Source organism: Xyrauchen texanus, chromosome 14 (assembly GCF_025860055.1).
Source record: "Xyrauchen texanus isolate HMW12.3.18 chromosome 14, RBS_HiC_50CHRs, whole genome shotgun sequence".
Classification (NCBI taxonomy): Eukaryota; Metazoa; Chordata; class Actinopteri; order Cypriniformes; family Catostomidae; genus Xyrauchen; species Xyrauchen texanus.
In genome coordinates, this window is record NC_068289.1 from 19,241,644 (window position 1) to 19,261,236 (window position 19,593).

Genomic DNA, 19,593 nt, shown 5'->3' on the forward strand with positions numbered 1-19,593 from the left:
TTGACGATCACTTAGGTTGCTACAATAAACAACAGAAATTAATTTAACAGAAATGGCCATGAATGGTTTCATCTTATCGAAAAATTCGACAAAAACAGCTATTCAAAATCACATAGGCCTACTCTTGATAAGACTCGTTGAGTGAAAAAGAGTTTAACAGATTAATATGAACCATATATACATAAGACATCCTTCAAATCCTTAACTGTGACTACCAAAAAAAAAAAAAAAAAAAAAAAAAAAAGAATAAGAAAACTTGAATATATCTGGGATTTACAAAAAAAAAATGCGATTCAAATAGATGTGTGCATTATTGCCACTAGATGGCATCGTTGTTCTGTGAAAATGATGCCGCTGGCAGTGCTGCTGTGTACACCTCCATAAATGCTCTTTCACAGATTGCCTATTACGACCTAACATTTGATAAAATGGGCTAAATTCATATTTGACTCCAGAAAAATATCCGATATATAGGGCGAAATATTTGCCCTTAGTTCTTTCAGCTCATGTATGATTAAGGTAGATTCGTAACACTTAATAAGATCTGATTTGTAGAAATAGACCTCTTGTTTAATACTTTGTGAAAATGTGCAGGTGGACATCTGGTTAAGCGGTTGCGTTAATCGGCAGGACCTGCTCGGATCTGCCCAGTTATCAGATTGAGGTATGTACGAGTGGACGTTCATGTTTTGGTGGTTTATTTCCCCCCGTTTGCCAAGAGACGGCAGGAGTCCACAGGTTTGCATTCCATAGGTTCCCATTTCTGCAGTGGATGGCATGTACATGTTACTGCTGGAGTAAAAATCTGTTCTACACGCCCCAATCAAAGAATCTACAAGAAACGTGTTAGCAGCAGGAGAGCTGTTTGGAAAGGACATTTTTGGAGAGTTTTTTTAAGAAGAAGAAGAAGAAGAAGAAGAAGAGGAACAATTAGAAGAAGAGAGATGTCCTCTGTAAGCAGACATATCTAGCAAAACAATCCCTCTTGAACACAGAGAGTCTCTCTGCAAACACATGACACTCTCACCAATGAAATTTGAAAATGGCCTTGAGTCTCAGGCTCTTCCCCATCACGTGGATGCATTGACATATGATTTGAAGTTTCAGACGTGGTCAACAGCGACACCTAGACTGAGGACTTGAAATTGGTTCCAGGAAGGTCAAAATTGTTGAAGTTATTATTCAGCATACAACGTTAAAAATAAAGATAAAAGACGTGGGTAAGTCCACGTCTTTTATCTTTATTTTTAACGTTGTATGCTGAATAATAACTTCAACATGTTGAATAAGAAGCAAGTACAATGAAAGTAAATGGCAGCAGCTAGCGTAGACTAGTTTGGACTTCTTTAAATGCCAATTCAAGGTCAAGAAGAAATGCCTACAAATACTTTATGAATTTTCACGATTTCAGTGGCCATTATATTGAAGATTATTTAGAACAAAAAGAGCCAGCGGATGTGGGGCTAAACGTCGCCTACCACATAAGAAGGGTGGCAATTAAAATTTGAATTCACATCTGAAAGAATAATAATAGGACACATATGACTGTGTATGCATTATTATTTTTTGACACAAATGCCTGTTCTCCATTTAGGACCTTTTGTCTGACCCAAAGTGAATTTAAATATGGTTGTAATTTGTTAATTAATATTTTATTATTATAATTTTTTATCTGATCATTCCTTACAGGAAAAGATAAAGATCAATAAAGAACCCATCAATTGTTAAATTCTATATTAACCAATTATTGTATTTTCTGACATTATGAAAATTGTTAATTTGTATATTAGCAACATACAAGCATAGTGACTCTTATAGCACACATAAAGAGTGAAGAGTGTACATTACGTTTCTGTTTTTTAGAATTAATGCGAATGTTTATATGTATAGAGTGGGGATTTGGGTATGAACGTATATGTCATTAAAAATTTTAACGCATTTACCCCGAAATATTTTAAATGAGAATTTATTCAGCTATAATATTGGTGCATTTGATCAGTCAGTAATGATAACATTATTAGAAAAGAAAATCTCTATAGTCCATATATAAATAACATTTTTAAATACGTTTTTAGAATTTGCTTATTTACAGATTTTATCAAACTATTTCTGAATTGCAACTGGTTGTAATACAGATCGTAATATTCCTTGGACTTAGTAGTCAGATGCATGTTAATGGTGTATAGCGTTTTATGAATTAAAATGATTATCGTTTTCTTCCTAAAACACTAAACGATAAAATGGCCTATTATATTGCGGCACGAATGTGCTGATATATAAGTTATAACGTAACAATTATAAGTTAATATTTGTAAACGAAACGATCAACATTTACTTCATTAAATAAGCTCAAAGACAAAAAATAAATAAATAATTAAAAAACATCAACGCACAAGCTCGTTGTCGTGTAGCCTACATGAAAACCGCAATCAGTGGGGTTTCTAAAAAATGTGTATGTGTAGCTATCAGTATACAAATACCGTCACGATGTAACTATCCTTAAAGTATCTTAACATTAATACTGATAACACTGTCATATATAGCAGAAGAAAAAAGCAAATAAAAAATACAGAAGACTGACGCCTGGAAACAGATATAAACACCAGGCACAATCTTAAGAAATAAAAATATTTGTTGGGACAAATATCTACAAGACAAAATGTATCATTTGACTCGGTTTTGAATTTAAAGAAGAAGCACGAATTGTCCATTCAACACCCAACTCTAGTACATGGCTTAATACATCTTTGAACAATCCGATTTTTCTTGGGTTCATCCTTATGCATAATAGCTCATTTACCAAAATAATACAATTTAAGTAGAGATGCAAACCCAAATTTGTATTTGAGAATATGCATTTCATGAGATCGGGTTGGAATATCCAACAACAACAAAAACGTTTAAAATTAATCATTCACAGTATATATTGAAAAGAAATTCAAAGTTTGTTATGAATAATGACTCATTCATGATTTTAGGAATATTAGTAATAGTATTAATGGTTAAAGCCTTAAAATACGTCTGCTAGAATTATTGTAATATGCTTGCAAAATAAATTACAATAACACAAACTTTACTAATAATAATTTAATAATGGTGATGTTGATGTATTATGTGTTTAGCGAAGGGGACATTCTCCAAAGAAACTTGTTTTTGTTACATTTACAAATTTAAACGCGTGTCATAAACGCTGATCCTCTAGACTGGTCAGAGAATGTCTATTGAAATTGTCTTCTCAACTCCGAAGAAATAAAGATATTTCCCAAACGCGACTGAAATATATTCTTCGGTTTTCAGGTTAATGTGATGTGCTAATGGAACAGAAATTCTAATTGCGAGTGACTGAAAGTGAGAGTGAATAAGCATGGTATCTGGTAAGATAATGTACATTTCCAATAGAAGGGTTTAAAACATTAGATGACATACCCCGCTCAAGATCATAGTCATTGTTCTTACGGACACTACACTTGAATTACACTGCACCAGGCCCAAACATTGCTGTAAGTTCGCCCTCTTGTGGCTTCAAGCAATACCAACAAAATGTCACAAAACAAAACTCGTTTCCAGATGCATTTATTGATATTGCTTATTGTTATGTTATAAATATATTTGAAATCACAACTGTATTGGAGGGAATTTTAATAGCATTTAATTGCAAAATTAAGAATAAAATACGAAAGATATCTAGGGTTTTTGTAACGGTGTGGTATACATATACAGTATTTAGGAAATACGCTTGCATGAAATAAAACAATCTTGTAGCATTATTCGTTTACCTCTTACTGGGGGGGTTAAGCAGAAATTAGAATCTTCATAAAAAAAAAACATTTTTACATTACATTTATTCTTTTGTTAAAACTTGTGTATTATTTGAGCTATAAAGTTGTTTAAATCGTCGTTTTAGGATGAAGCTTGAAAATTAAAAATGACAACACAAAAGGTTAGCAAGTGATTGGCTCTGTTCACTTCCGTTATAAGTACCTAACCCAGATTTTTGCTTTTTTAAAGAAAAAGAAGGGACACATATAAATATATGTAATTTTTGTCTTTTTCAAGATTATGCCACAAATGCTATAGACTTGAATTGAACCAGGAATATTCCATTTAACTATGCTACCCATCATCCCTTAAAATAGGAAACAAATTGTTAAACATACCTCAAAATTGCTTCAGACAAACAGACCTTGAAGATTCGTGGGTTCTTAAAGAAAACGTTAAGACACTGAAAATGTAAAATTATCCTTTGTTTTATTGTATATTAACGGTGTTTCATTCTACGGGAGAGAAAAATCACAGCATTTCACTGAGTAAAGGGTGTCCATGTTGAGTGTTTGTTAACCCATTGTAGCTGTTAATCCAGCACGGGTGAGCACTGTGGAACTGCAGGCCATTGAAGGCGGATCGGTGTATTTCTATTGTGGAATTTAGCGGCCATGTTGGGACGTGCTGCACTGCGGCGTCTCTGAGTGAGCATATTTCCTCAAGGAGAACCGCAAAAAAGGCGGCTTTACTTATTCAAAAGGGTTAAAGGTGACGACCTTGACAAACAGAAGTTCAAATACAAAATTCATATTTAATGTGACGTTTTAATATTGTTGACGATATCTAACGTTATAGACCCCTTTAGCCAAAGTGACTATAACGCCTACCTATGTGTTTTGAGGTACATACCCAAGAAAGCTTGAAGCTCATAACATAGGGTGTGTGTAACCTGTATACACATAATTCAAAGACTAGACTTTGAATTAGACATTATATTTTCTGTATTTTCCGTTAACATTCTCTGTTTCATTTACATTTAACTCTGAACAGATAAAACACACACACACACACACACACACACACACACACACACACACACACACACACACACACACACACACACACACACACACACACATCTGCACCCTTTGTCTTTCAGGGCAAAGTTGCAGTTGAAGTGGATAGTGGGTCCAATAGCCCCAATTTAATTTACTGCCCAACGTTTATTGTTCTGTCTAGACTGTTCAAGGTTTAGTAAACAGCCTTAGTGTAAAACAACATACAAGGAATGAATTAGTTATAGACCTATAAAGTTTTCACGCTTTCCCATTTGAAATATATTTATTTCACTTTTCCTCTCTCCCTGTGATATTTAAAAACACAGTATCACATCGCATCATTTAAAACAAATCGCATACGCTAAATGAAATAGAACATTTAGCTGCCGATCTATGGGTGCACCAAAGTCACGTCGTCATAGCAATAGATACATCTGCAAATACCTTGTTGTATTTTGGTTTAATTATATTTACTTTAATACATTACATGCTACTAACGAATAAATGCATACATATCTCTACCTCATTGTAATTGTAATGTGTAATGTCATTGTAACGTATTGAATACTGTAACCAAACTTTTTTGTTGCTTGCGCAATGAGAACCGTTAATTAATGTGAATCTCAGTAAATGCACAATGCATTTACTATCAATAAATACACATACAAAATGTTTGCATTTCAATGGCATCAACACATAAACAGTATAAGACCAACGTATAAAGAGATTGTCTAAGTACCTTTACTTTCATAGTTGTTTTTAGAAAAGAAATCGTGTTAACGATGGCATTGGCTTGTGATAGCAAATATTTTGCAGAATTATATAGTATTGACGTAAAAAATAATCTGTGTGGTCTGCCTGTTTAGTCAAATGCATTGTCTTACAATTATGTAAAAATACAATTAAAATAATACAAAAATGTCATGATTTATCTTCTGCCGAAGCCAATCGAACAAAATAATGACTTTCAGAACAATGGATTTCCAGTGAAATACTGGAGACGATCTCGGTTCAACTTTTTCTCTTTCATCCTTCGGTTCTGGAACCAAATCTTCACTTGTCGGTCTGTAAGATTGAGCATTCTTGACAACTGCTGGCGCTTCTCTTTGTTTATGTACACATTGAAAAAGAATTCTCGTTCAAGTTCTCGGATCTGGTATTTCGAATATGGACATCTCTTTTTTCTGGACTTTGTTGTACCTACAAAAAGAAACGTAACTTGATTACAGTACACTGATTTTCAATTATTTCTAGTTGCTATACAACTGCGGATGTTTCAGTAGATGGCATTATAAGTTGTACCTTAAAGCAACGACAACACACAACTCAACAAATACTTCTGCCTGATTTTTAGAATAACGAAAACTTTTCTGTATCAACAATTCACCTACTAACAGTAAACAACCTCTTTAAGAATTAAACTCTATGTTGGTCTACATATCATTATGAGGACTTTCCATAGACATAATGATTTTTGTACAAATTATAGATTCTATCCCCTAACCCTAACCCTGACAAAAAACTTTCTGCATTTTTAAATTTTCAATAAAACATCGTTTAATATGCTTTTAAAGCTATTTAAATTATGGGGACACTAGAAATGTCCTCATAAACCACATGTATATAATACAAGAATAATACCCTTGTAATTACCAGTTTGTAAACTAAAAAACTGTCCTCGTAAACCACATAAACATGCCCACACACACACACACTCACACACACACATGCACTGATACAGGCACAAACACATGTACGCGAGCGGCCCTCACGCGCACTCACATGCACGCACGCGCTCATGAGTATTCCTGGACGTGTTTTCGACTTAATTAAAGTGTTTCAGTTAAGTCAAATATGTTTCGATACTTTTACATACTACTCAAACAAGCAACGTCCTCCAGGTTATCTGAATATCTTATAGGAAATAGTCTCAGTTAGAATTGTCCGTAGAATTGTATATATATGTGTGTGTGTGTGTGTGTGTGTGTGTGTGTGTGTGTGTGTGTGTGTGTGTGTGTGTGTGTGTGTGTGTGTGTGTGTGTGTGTGTGTGTGTGTGTGTGTGTGTGTGTGTGACAGTGCTAGCTTTGGTGTGATCTGGTAAAATCTCAATCCCATCGTAAATATTTTTTACAACAGCAAAGTGAATCTTACTAGCTATATAAAAACTTTTGCATGCGTATAAAGCGGCACGTAAAACCCAACCGACAAAGAAATAGAATGCATTGAACCGACGTTTAACACTTGGACCTACTTGAGCCGTTGTTCTTTTCTTCATCACATGTTGATATTGAGGATTCCTCCTCTGTGGTTTCAGTAGGGACTCGTTTGTTCTGCTCCGCGCTATCTGTAGACACTTTATAACATGCAGCATCTCCGGGGAAACTGTGGTCTTGCTTTTGTTTGGATTGCTCAGGGTTGGGCTTCTCAGGGTTAACAGTCTCAAAAAACTGATCAAATCCTTGTGGAAGTACCCCGTTCCGGCCGACGTTGGTGAAGAAACTGCATGATGAGTTACTGCTGCCGTGAAGGCTATACATGGAATCGTTTTTAAAAATCATTTCCGCTCTTTTGGAAGACTGCAGGAGATCTCGGTGCATTATCTCGTCCGTTGAATAGTACGAAGCGTAATTGCCCCTGTAATGCCATTTACTCGGATGATCAAGTCCATAGTCCCTGAAAGACACTTCACGAACAGGTTGGACTTGAGCTATGTTCGAAGAATAGGGAAAATTAACTTGACACGTTGGAGTCTGTGGTAAAAACGTCGAGACCGACGAGAAATCAGGCGCAGAAACATAGTATGGTAAATACATATTAGGTGCACAGTTGCTTCGATCATCGTAGTCCGTCATTGCTCGCTTTAGCCTTGGAGAGCAGAAATCGGCTGCTTGACTGTGTTAAACTTTGCCCATCTATTGCACCATATGCGTGTGGATAGAGCTCGAGAGCGAGAAAAAAAAAATCGGAAAAGTAAGCTGACGTGCAATTCATCTTGATCGATTCTTGAGGTAATTGTGTCATGTGATCCGGTAAAAAAAAAAAAAAAAAATACTATATATCAATATCAGTCATTAAGTCTCTCCTGGAACTTGTAGGTAAACGCATGATACATGTCATTGGTTGTCTGCATTTTTTTTTTTACCCCCGTGTTGATTTGCCCGTGTGAATTACAAGACATTAGTAAACAATCACAGAAATACCACATCAAAGATTTTGTTCAAAACATGCATTGCCTACTGAAATAGAATTTAACACAACATTAAGCTTTTTATTTCCCATGCCTTGTATTAAGGTGTATGTTTTTATCTGATCGTTTGTTTTAGGTAGTCCCTGTTTCCCAACCACTTACGCCGGCCGGGAGAAAAAAACAAACAAACAAACAAACAAAAAATGTGACTATATTTGTGCAAAAATATAAAAATGTGTATTGTTATTTCCTCCATCTCTTTCCGTATACTGATATTTAGATTTGTAAAGCAATGAACATTATTAACTAATAAAGGGTATGGATGCTTGTTAATATTTTTCGTTTCTTTTCTTTTCTGAACACGCATTCATTGAAATTCAGTATCCATATCATATTACACCGACATTACACAGAGTCAGAAAAAAGAAGACTGAGAGGCGACAAAGACAGAAACAGATATGTAGTTCAACTAGAGTAATATGTGTAGCGTAATGTTATGGAAAATAAAATCGTGTTTCTATGCACAGTCTACAGCAACCTAAAGAACATTTAGACACAAAGTAAACGGAGTGATTGCACACGTTTCCAGAAACAACATGGAAATTACACAACATTACAATGGTTTTCAGAGTTTAAAAGGCATGGAAAAGGCATCGTAAACTGTACCTTTACATTTAGCGTGAAGTTGAAGCAAGAAACCTGCCCAATTTTTATTCCAATGTCCAAATTCCTGATGATTTCCATAGAATTCCTTGACCCAATTTTGGAACGGAGGAGAGACACACGGATTCACACTGCCAAGTACAAAACAACTGTTCTGGCTTTGAACGTCTGTAGTCTGAGACATTACGCACCCGGCAATCACCAATAACCGTCAGCCAAATCATTTTATTGCACAGACAAAAGGATGTGCTTTAGTGTGAATATGTTGGGTGGAGGTAAATTGTGACTGCCACATTCCTACGGAAAGGACTGGGAAAACTACACATTTTCTGTTATTTTTTCTTTTTCAGGTATACATATAGGATACATTTAACTTGGTGCTGTTAAATATTTACGTACCAGGCAGTTTACAAGTTACATTATCTTTGTAATAACTGTATTTTAAATCTGTACTGAAACCATAACCTAGACTAAAGTGGTTGATAGAGACCACCATAACACAGCTTATTGATAAAAGTTGGAAAATGTAATTTGTGCAATACAATTTCACATGAAAAACATTTCAGTCATTTATTTGAGTAAATTTAATTTCCATTAATAACGACGAAAGCTGAATTGTGCAAGATTAGCACTTACGACTTTTCCCTATGATTAAGTGCTAAGAAGAGCAAAAAGAGTTACAGGCCAACAAATGATGGATTTGTTTATCAGTCGATGTCCAAAGATTTCTTGAATGCAAACAAAACAATTCTTGCAACAACATTAAGACAACTTCGTTATTTGTACTGCATGGTAGCGCATAAAATAAAGGTATATATCCCTGATAACTGAATGGAAAAGCTGGATTGTAAACCATATCACGAGTTTTGCCTTGTTTACGTGAGAGGAACCACGCTGTCATTCGAAACTACGTTTCAGTTGCTTTTATTTTTTATTTTTTTTGTGAAAACATTTTCTCCAAATATATTAAAAGCGTTCATTTTTATGTGAAGATTACAAAATAAGTCTATGTCGGTGCAAGAAAGTCACTAACTTGACCTTAACTTTGTGTTGGCGCCCCAGTTTCTCTGTCTTATGTCTGGCAGTGCTCAGGAAAGCAATCTCACTTCGCTTGTGTCTTTTTCTGTTTGTGTGATTGTTCAGGTTGTTTGAAAGCAATTGTAAAGGCTTCTATCTTCGATCAAACTTTGTTATATATATATTATCGTGGTTTTGATTTATAAGGAGTATTTATATGTTTTAATTCTCCAGTATATCGTCGCGTAGTATGACTGAACATATATTTTATTTATTTAAATAATAATAATGAGGAGATTTAAAATGAGAAATGTAACGAAGACTTTAAACACGTGTCTAGCTGCGTTTAGATTTAAGTGAATTGCTGATGTTTCAGCAGTTTAATAGTAAACAGTTTGTTCCGGGATAATTAACAAACGTATTTGACCATATTTATCTATTATTGTTACTTTTTTGACAAATTATTCTTACATGTTATATGTGAATGCTTTTTTTCTGTCTGATACTATAATTGTGACTCATTATTTACCAAACCTTTCAAAAAATGTTGGATGGTAAACATTCAGGAGGGTAATTTGTGCATTAAAAATATTGAATGTGGGGAAACAATGCTTATAATGTGTGTACACTTTGGGATTAACTCAGCGTTCAATTCCATGTGTCACAAGTCTTGTCATGGGTTGTAGGTGAGGTTTTTGTTCGCAGCCATGAAACTATTTCAAATGGCATTAGCTATCTTGTTTACTCGACCTAGCGTGCAACTCAACCATAAACCACAGAATTATTAACTCCCGCACACTGGAAACAATATAACCTATAAATGTTCACATAAACTGTAATAAGCAGTGTCTCATATCAAAATACTAAATCAATAGACATATAATCAGCCAGTCCAAATCCAATAATACGTGTACGCAAATTAAACTTAATTTTAAACGATATATATATATATTGGGGACTTTAAAGTGACGTTTAACTTTAGCTAGGACTGCATTACACTTAGTTTCCTCGGTCATAATTCACGATTGCGAATTAATTCGATTATAATTAATAAAAGACAGATACTTACATTTCTCCATTGACAAAAACGAACTTGAGCTTGGACTCTTAGTCTCGAGGCACTTCTGCTTTTTCTTATTAGACCATTTCAGAATCACCCACTGAATTACAAACCACAAAACCCACAAATATTGTACGAGAACGCCAAGAAGTTTAATATATGTATTTCAAGGCACACTTAATAAATATTACACGTACCACTTTTGTAGAAAATCAAATCTACATTTTCAGATCACAAGGTACAAATTAGGTTATATTAACATTATTCGAGAGCTTGGAACGTTTATAAAAAATGTTATGACTTTAAGAAGCCATGTTAGCTGGCCAGTGCATCTTTACAATTTGAAATGCTGACAGAATGTTTTGAAACAAATATACATATTTTAATACTGTTAATTTGTTTTCGTGCTAAACTACAAGTCATTTTATATATAGCTGTATATATAATGTATATATATATATTTGGGATATATATATATATTAGGCCATGTAAAACAAACTAACATTACAACTTTGCATTCCATCAGGTTTTGTCATTGTCACCTTAAAATATTACCAAACCAAAAAATAAAATAAAAGATGCATCAAATGACAATAAATATTAATCTCAATATATTCAGTTTGACTATTATTGTGAAGTACAAGTGGATTTTACATAGGGGGCTTGGCAATTAGTCTTTTCCAGCTAGAAGCGTTTGGTGGACTTGAATCCCTGTGAGAGATGTATCTTGTGTCAATGATGTCTCCAACATACAAACATACCCAGCAATTGTTCACATGTTCTCAGTACAACGTGAAGGATTGCTCGCGCATCATAAGTCTTTTTTTCTTCATTCTGCGGTTCTGAAACCATATTTTCACTTGCTGGTCGCTCAGTTCCAATCTGTCCGAAAGTTCCTTTCGTTTATCTCGGTTTATAAATTCATGTATCATATATTCGTTCTCCAGTTCGGCTAGTTGTGTCTTCGTGTAAGGTTTTCTCTTTTTTCTCGATCTCACCTGTGATGGACACCACGGTAGTCCTGGGTAAGGGGAAACATAACGATATAAATCAAAAGGTGCACATTCTGTCATATTTTATTTATCTTAAAGACGTTAAACACCATAAACACCAACACAACAAACTACACACCAACCCCTTAAAAATGGCTATTGTGGGACGTGGATAATTACACACCATTATTTATATCGTGTCTAAAAACAAACTAATGCTAAAAAATCAAAGTTTGCCATGTCAAGTGCTGATTTGAAGTGGAAATTGCGCATAAGTGAACACAACAAACTGTTTGACATCTCATAAAAGAAGCACACATATAAATTAACTTGGTCTAAAGAGTGCAATGCAGTGAAATCAAAGTCACAGACAGACAGCTCGGCACAGTGTTGGTTGTATATAACGGAAGGGTCAAGAAGACGATGCGTACCATCGGAGAAGGTTGCTTTGATACTATGGGTGCTCACTGATGGTTGGACAAGAGCGCTGGAATTGACAGACTGTTTTGTGCCATCGGCCACTGGCTGGTCAATAGATTTCAACTCATTCTGTGCAACCATGTTTTGCTGTTGCCTTTCCAAGTTTAAAACTGCATACTTGCTGGCAGAGCCAGTTATTCCCAGACCACTTGCGAACGTTGGGTTAGGTCGAAGTGGCTCCTCTGACTTGTGGCTGACATCTTGAAAGTAGTACCTCCCGGATTCCTCCAGCAAGATCTTGTTGTGATTGTTGAGGCTAACGCCCACAGCGGATGAACTGCTGAAAAACGGCTGAGAGTAGCCACTGCAGGCGCGGCTCTGGGCTGGGGTAGTGCACGAATTTTCAGAACCCCACGGGAGCGAGCACAACTCTCTTCTACCATATGATATCTGCGGAAGCCCAGATATAGGTGCTCCATTGCCTCGCAAATTTTGGAGATACAGGGAGTCTGGGGAGTGAAAATTCAAGAGGGGAGCAACATAGCCAGAACTAAGAAGATTGTGCTCACACATTTCTGATGAGCTCGCCCAAACGCTTCTTAAAACGGGTTTTAGTTAACCCTAAAGAATACGGGCAGGGTACTTGTTGATTTGTTAATGCACCATCACGTGATATGCAAAGTACACATTTTATCCCCGCCCATGTCGTGACAATAGTGCGGCAAAGTAAGAAATGCATATTGCGTTTGAGAAAATAAATAAATAAATACAAATAAAAAATCCCAAACAGCCAAGCACCTTTTAGATTGCCCTTTGGCAATTGTAACTCAACAAGGATGCAAAAATATACTAATACATTCTTTGTATATTTAACTAATAATGTAACCACTTTCAACTAAAAGTGCTTATATTATATAGGCTACCATAAAATAATGCATCGGCAACGCACACTTATGTATTTAAAAAGGAAAGAAAAGACAGTACTGTACGTCTTCAATATAACGCTTTAATAAAAAAAAAAGTAGAGCTGTCATTACTAAAAAAGGCTAATTTTAATTTGTTAACCGGCCTGTAATATCATTTTTGTTGTGATCAATTAAAATAAAACAAAAAAAGAAATAATAATAATAATAATAATAATAATAATAATAATAATAATAATAATAATAAAACTATATTTGGGATATAGTTATAATAACCATGATAGCCAAGGGAATGGCGACAGAAATAGTTTCTATATATTACTCAAAGCCATATATAATAATGAAACCAAAAATAATAATAAAGAAAAATAGTATATTGCTCAATACAAACATCTAATTTACCCAACACAGACTATTAAAACGTTTTAACATTCGTTTATTTACGATTCATTATACTTCACAAATGTATATATTTTAGTATTATATCTAAAATGTCTCTAAAGAATGAAATTATGTTTACAAAAAGAAGCACAATGTTTGTTTTTGTTTTTTGGGGAGCGGCAGGGTTGTTGTTTTTTTTTTTTTTTCAAGAGTTGCATTTAGATTTTATTTTCAATACAAAGAGATAAAACCAAATAGTGATTACATATATTATTTTTTAGAAAAAAAAATAAGTCTTTTTTTTAGACGATACCTTGAAAAGCATACTCGCGTTCAAATTAACATAAAAACGCATGTTTACACATTATTGATTGAGATTCTTTATTTTAAAAGATTGTATTTGTATGAATCATATTTTTATTTTTATTAAATTAAATAATACAGACAATATTTTTTTTAATGTTTGCTAATTGCTGTCTGTTTAAAATGCCAGACGGTCAAATGGTCTATATCTTTAAACAATTGGACAGCTTTTAGGAGGAATATTATGGGGAACATTGGTCTTAAGAAGCTGAGTTTCGTTGTCGCTGCAAAAACAAATATCAGGCTATCTTTAAAACCCACCTGGCTCATCATAATTATTCTGATGAAGAGCCAGGTGGCTCGAAACGTCTCCAATGTGCGAACATATTACATTTCTTTTTTAGGAGTTTCAAGCTCTTTTCCACATATTTTGTCGAGCTGAGCACTTTCGCCATTGATGTGCATGCTTTTACTGGTCGTTTATATCTTTAAGACCCAGAAAATAGCTGAATATCCTTTTATACAGCTTATATCATTTTAGGAGTAGGAATGTTTAAGTATAGGGTATGCAGAATCATATTATTTTCTTACCCATAATTGTTCGTCCAGATGACCCAAAACCTATTTATAATAAAGAACACGTTAGCACGTGCAAGCAAAGTGACTATTGTAAAAGAAGGCCATCTCCGGAAAGAGTGAAGACAGTGCAACCTCCCTATTTTTACGAGACCAATAAATTCATGAAAACCTTTAAAATGGGATTTCTTTAGTCTGTTTTATATTATCAATTTGTTGCAGAAGCCTCACTAATTGCATCTTAAATAAGCGTTTACATGAAAAGAAACTGATGAAATATCAGTATAGTTCAAGGTCAAAGTCCAGACGCAGATTTACCAAAATCAAGTCCAAGTGCATTTAATTAGAAGGACAAAGTAGGCCTACAATAATTTGATTTCGTCTGAGGTAGGCTATATACAAATTTTGTTCTAAATAATTAGGTAGACAGTCTAATATAACATTAAAAGCGCAAAACAGCATGATAGACGACAATAAACATTTTCTTTAAAAGCTTTAGTACCGCTCTTGTTAAGCTCTTCCGCATGTTTTACGAGTTATCAGCCCTCCAAGGGAAGTGCTTTCTGACCAGACGAAATGGTGTTTATAACTTTATAACGCTACCCCATTGCACGTTTCCCCATTTGTAACAGATTACTTGAATAAAACATATTAAACGCATTCCAATAATTTCTCTGTGAAATTGCCATAACAATTGCATTAACATTCTAAATGGTTTACCTATGTGATATTAATGAACAAGCGTCGATTTGTGCTTAATGCCAGGCACACACTGACCGGTAGATGGCGAGACAGCTTCATGAATTGGAGGCTTATTTCAGTCAAGGTTGAGTATGACCATGTGTCTCAAGGTCAGTGAGAAGACCCAGTTTACCAAAAGTAAGGGTAAAAAATTTCAAATCAACTCCTTTTATAATGTGTCTTTAGATTTCCTGCTTACGGAATAAGGTATGGGTTACTGTTTTAAGAATATATATATAAAAAAATAAAAATAAAAATAAAAAGGCATTTAGGACTACTAATTTTTCCACTTTACCTTAACTGTGTGTATGATTTTATGGTTAACTATAAATGTACATTTGCCTTGAGTCGTATTTTCTATTCCAATAATTCTGTCTGCAGTATAGAACAACGTCTTACCGTTGTAGCGTGAAGGTCGAAGAAGTGACCTACACTCTCACAGAGAAATCATAAGGATTCATAAGACTTTTCTAAATTTGGCTAATTTATATGATATCGCACGACTGCACTCTTCACTTTCACTACAGCCCATTTATTCTAAACATAAATGTAAAATCTTTGGCTCAGATAAGAAAAAGTTACACGTTAAATCAGTTTTTTTATTTCTTCTTGTTTATGTTCTTTTAAATCTCAGAGTAAAACGAATCATAGGACATATTAAGTAATGAATGAAATAAAAGAACAATTGTCTATAAAATGGAATTGAAAACTTCTACTGCTACAGAATGTACAAGCAATTATATAACAATACTTAGATCATTTGGAACAATGTTTTTTTAAACCTTGAATCCTGAAATACTGCGAACAATAAATTACCCCTCACTATGAATCACTACATACAGTATATCAGTGTGCTACTGCGTGATAATAAAAGGCTAAAAAAAAAGATAATAAAAGACAAAGAAAGTACAAATAAAACTGGTTCACTGATTCTACTAGATGCAGTATTAGATTGCTAATTCAATCTAAGCACAAACGCAACATTTCGAGTAGAATTATCCGTTGTTTTAGTGTAGTATTAAAAGTGGTGTAACATTTATTACAAAAAAAATATATTCCAAGTTGCATTTTAAGAAAACGTGTAAACGTAACGTTAATTAAAACCCAAAATACAATAAAAATAATAATAATATTAATAAAATGCTACACGTACAGACCTATCCAAACAAACCTGAACTCAGTTTGCTGGAACAAAAAGAAAGCTTACATCTTAACTTCCTTTAACGATTAACTATTAGAGTATTAAATCTATGTTTTTGGTTCAAATGAGTGTTCATTTCTCAGCCTACCTTTATACTAACATGATTATGACATCCAGCTGCCGCCGAAAACCTGAATGTGTCTCCTCCAATTGTAAAATAACATTTGTTTCAGCATAAAGCTCTTTATTTTAATAGCAGCAAAAGATAAATTGACAAAACATGACAAACCATTCCTTTTGAATGGAAATGTTAATGTGCAACTAATTTCTCCCTCTTTAAGGTGCCCAAGAAAATGCCATTTATTCATGCCTATAAAGAGAGGCGCAGAGTGATTCACAGAGCAGACTCAACCTTGCCTGCTAATGATGGCTTTCAGATATTGCGGGCTCTGCGTCTGGTCTTTCAGCAATACAGTTGACTGCTCCAATAGTTTGACCAATACCATAACTGATGTCTTTCCACTGGCCCACAAGTCTCATGCCTGAAATCTCCGCTCATTGCTCTGTGATCTACAGGTAAATCAACACTGTAACTGATTTTTGTAATTTGAACAGTATTTTACTGTACTACGTACAGCAAGATACTGTAAAATGTGTATACAGTACATTGCAACATTACTGTAAATAGCAAAGGATTATGGGAAAATATATGGTTATTACTGTAATTCTACAGTAATTCTTCTGTACTGTAAATCCATTTACAGTAGTGAACCTGCCCACAAAAAACTGACCAATGGCAAGAGAGATTTCTTTTCAAATATTTTTTTTCCATCCTGTTTGGTGAAAGTGAGATAAAGGACAACTGGGAATGACATTGTACAACGGTGATACATCGAAAAGGTTAGTATATTGTTTGTATTATTATATTTAATTATATAAAACAGAGACATTTTCAAATATATTGATTTGTAATGTTAACAGCATACTAACGCGCGTCATCTGATTAAAGAAAATTTTATTAACAGTAACTTTTTGTCTTTTGGCGCTCGTTTTTTTTTTTTTTTGGCTGTTGGCCAGGAGTTGTCGGTGATTGTCGTCATAACGGTGATATTATCAGCTGGTGAATATGTTAATATCAATTAGCTGAAGAAACCCTTAGTTAAACAGAGAAACGCAACTTTTGTGTGTTCCTCTGCCGCTTTAACGTTAGCTAACCAGGAGGAGTGTTTAACTCAACGTAAATAGCTAATGTGAAATACTAAAGAGTGTTTCCGATGTCACCGATGTTCAAACGGAGTTTATTGTTATAATTTTATGAGACAGTGTTTTCAATTGCATCTCTTTTTTTCTTCAAGGTTGTAGTCTGGATTGTGTTCGAGTCCCAGATTGGAGGTGTCTTTTGTCTTTTCTGGTGTTTCCGTCGTAACGGTAAGTCAAGCAGACATACAAAAGATAAAGAAACTGGCGCTTAAATCAATGTTATTTGACTTTAATATTAAAACGTTGCCATTAAATCAGCAGCCTCTCATAACATTGTTTCGTGGTTGATATTAATCAAGCAACTAGTTAGTGGTTAATGTAAAAATGACCGCGCGATTTGTATGCAAACAATGTAATTTTAACTGTGCGAACGCTTTCCTGGTTTTACCACCATATCAAAATATGAACCTGACTAATTCTAGATTTGTCAACTTGACCTTGCAGTTTTCATCTATGATTACCACAATGACGTACTTCAGACAGAGGGAGGATTCACTCTTTCTTTTGGCTGATGTAAGTAATAATGCTAATTTGAACAGCTGTTTCTAGAGAATATTGATTGTAATTAGGATCATAGTTTGACATTTCAAAGACTATTCATGTTTTGTATATATGTGTCATGCATTTGAGGGTCCGTTTTATTTGCATAATTCAAAAATCAAACTTTACAGGTAATAAGCCTGTTAGAATTTAACTGTGAATTGCAAGATAGGCAGACTTGAGCTGGCCAAGGGGTTGTATCACAAGATATAACACATAGTGACATGCATAACCTTTATAGAGGAGCCTATTAGAAAGTATTGTAAAGAAAGACACAAGTATGTTCTCTATATATTTAATGAATTTCTTCCTACTTTTTGTTAATTGCTGCACTTAGGTCACTGCAACTCCAGCAGATGTAGAGAGAAACTTCCCTGTTCCCAGCATCCCAAGGTGATTGCACTTGGTAAGGCTATGAAAATAATTTTATTAATTGATACTATGGCTGAGATTATGATCAGATGGTGGGTCTGTACAACACCAGCTTTAAGCTCTTACACATATGACTGTGACAATACTAAAAAGCTGCTGTGATGGTGTTTGTTACAGGAGATTCTGTTCTCCAAGCAAAAACATGGATGCTAACTATGGAGGGCAGAGTCATCATCCAGCCGCAGGAGCTAACAGATTTTTCATCAGCATTAGCTGTCCTGTGTGGCTGCTATGTATTCAATGTGCAGTACCAGGAAGAGGCGGCCAGTACACTGGAGTTTATTCAGAGGTTCGTACATCATTAAATACTTAAAAAGCAGCATAAAACCAATTGTTAAATGACAGTGTGACAACAAATTGCGCAGAATTTATATTCCTAATTTGAGTTGGGGTCAATCCACTTTTATATATATTTTATTGATCAAATATAATATAAATCCTGTGCAAGCATATTGAGACCAATGAAAAACTGGTCAAAGTCCTTGAATGTGTACAAATACTTGGCCATTAAAGTTGATTCTGATTCTTATTTTGATATTAACCATCAATTTAGTAGATGAGGGATGTAAATTGTATTGGTGGGAAAATGGACAGTGATTTTGTTGTAATGCCAACCTGTCTAGGCTGAAAAAGGGCAGCTCAGTGGTAATAATTGTTGCCATGAAGTAAGAACATCCTGGGTATGCATGTGCTGGCCATCTCATTTCTTTGAGTTTCCTCCCATTGCTATACTTTTTCCCACATATAGGTTAGTTTAATTAGTGAGTCTATAAATCTTTTTATATATTTTTTAAAATTGATTTTTTTTTTCCAAATGAGGGTTGCAGCATAAGTATATATATTTTGTTGTAATAGTGATTTGAATGATTCAGTGATTTGAATGTCATGGATCATCAACTAATTATGCACTTTACCTGTAGGTATTCAGTACATATTGCTTTTATTGGCCCCAAAGTGCATACATTACGGAGTTATGACAGTTGGAGAAACACTGGTATGAGAAATAATTATTTCTTTCTTGTGTTTGCAGGTTCATTCTGAGAATCAATCCTGATGGCACCAAATAGCAATCAAAGTCACACATCAGCCACAAATCTGGATAGAGGATGCAAAGAAAAAGCATCAGTCTGAATCTC

The 19,593-nt window shown here is 34.5% G+C and overlaps 2 protein-coding genes across 2 annotated transcripts; both read right to left on the bottom strand.

The window, feature by feature from the left end:
• Window positions 1-4,904: 4,904 nt before the first annotated feature.
• Window positions 4,905-7,730, bottom strand: hoxd11a (homeobox D11a). Its single transcript, XM_052142359.1, has 2 exons — window positions 7,073-7,730; window positions 4,905-6,020 (listed from the first exon to the last, which is right to left on the bottom strand). The coding sequence occupies exons 1-2, from the start codon at window positions 7,671-7,673 to the stop codon at window positions 5,788-5,790; spliced, it is 834 nt and encodes a 277-aa protein (XP_051998319.1). The 5' UTR covers window positions 7,674-7,730; the 3' UTR covers window positions 4,905-5,787.
• A 3,609-nt stretch (window positions 7,731-11,339) lies between these two features.
• hoxd12a (homeobox D12a) lies at window positions 11,340-12,733 on the bottom strand. Its single transcript, XM_052142360.1, has 2 exons — window positions 12,172-12,733; window positions 11,340-11,769 (listed from the first exon to the last, which is right to left on the bottom strand). The coding sequence occupies exons 1-2, from the start codon at window positions 12,731-12,733 to the stop codon at window positions 11,531-11,533; spliced, it is 801 nt and encodes a 266-aa protein (XP_051998320.1). The 3' UTR covers window positions 11,340-11,530.
• Between the last annotated feature and the right edge of the window lie 6,860 nt (window positions 12,734-19,593).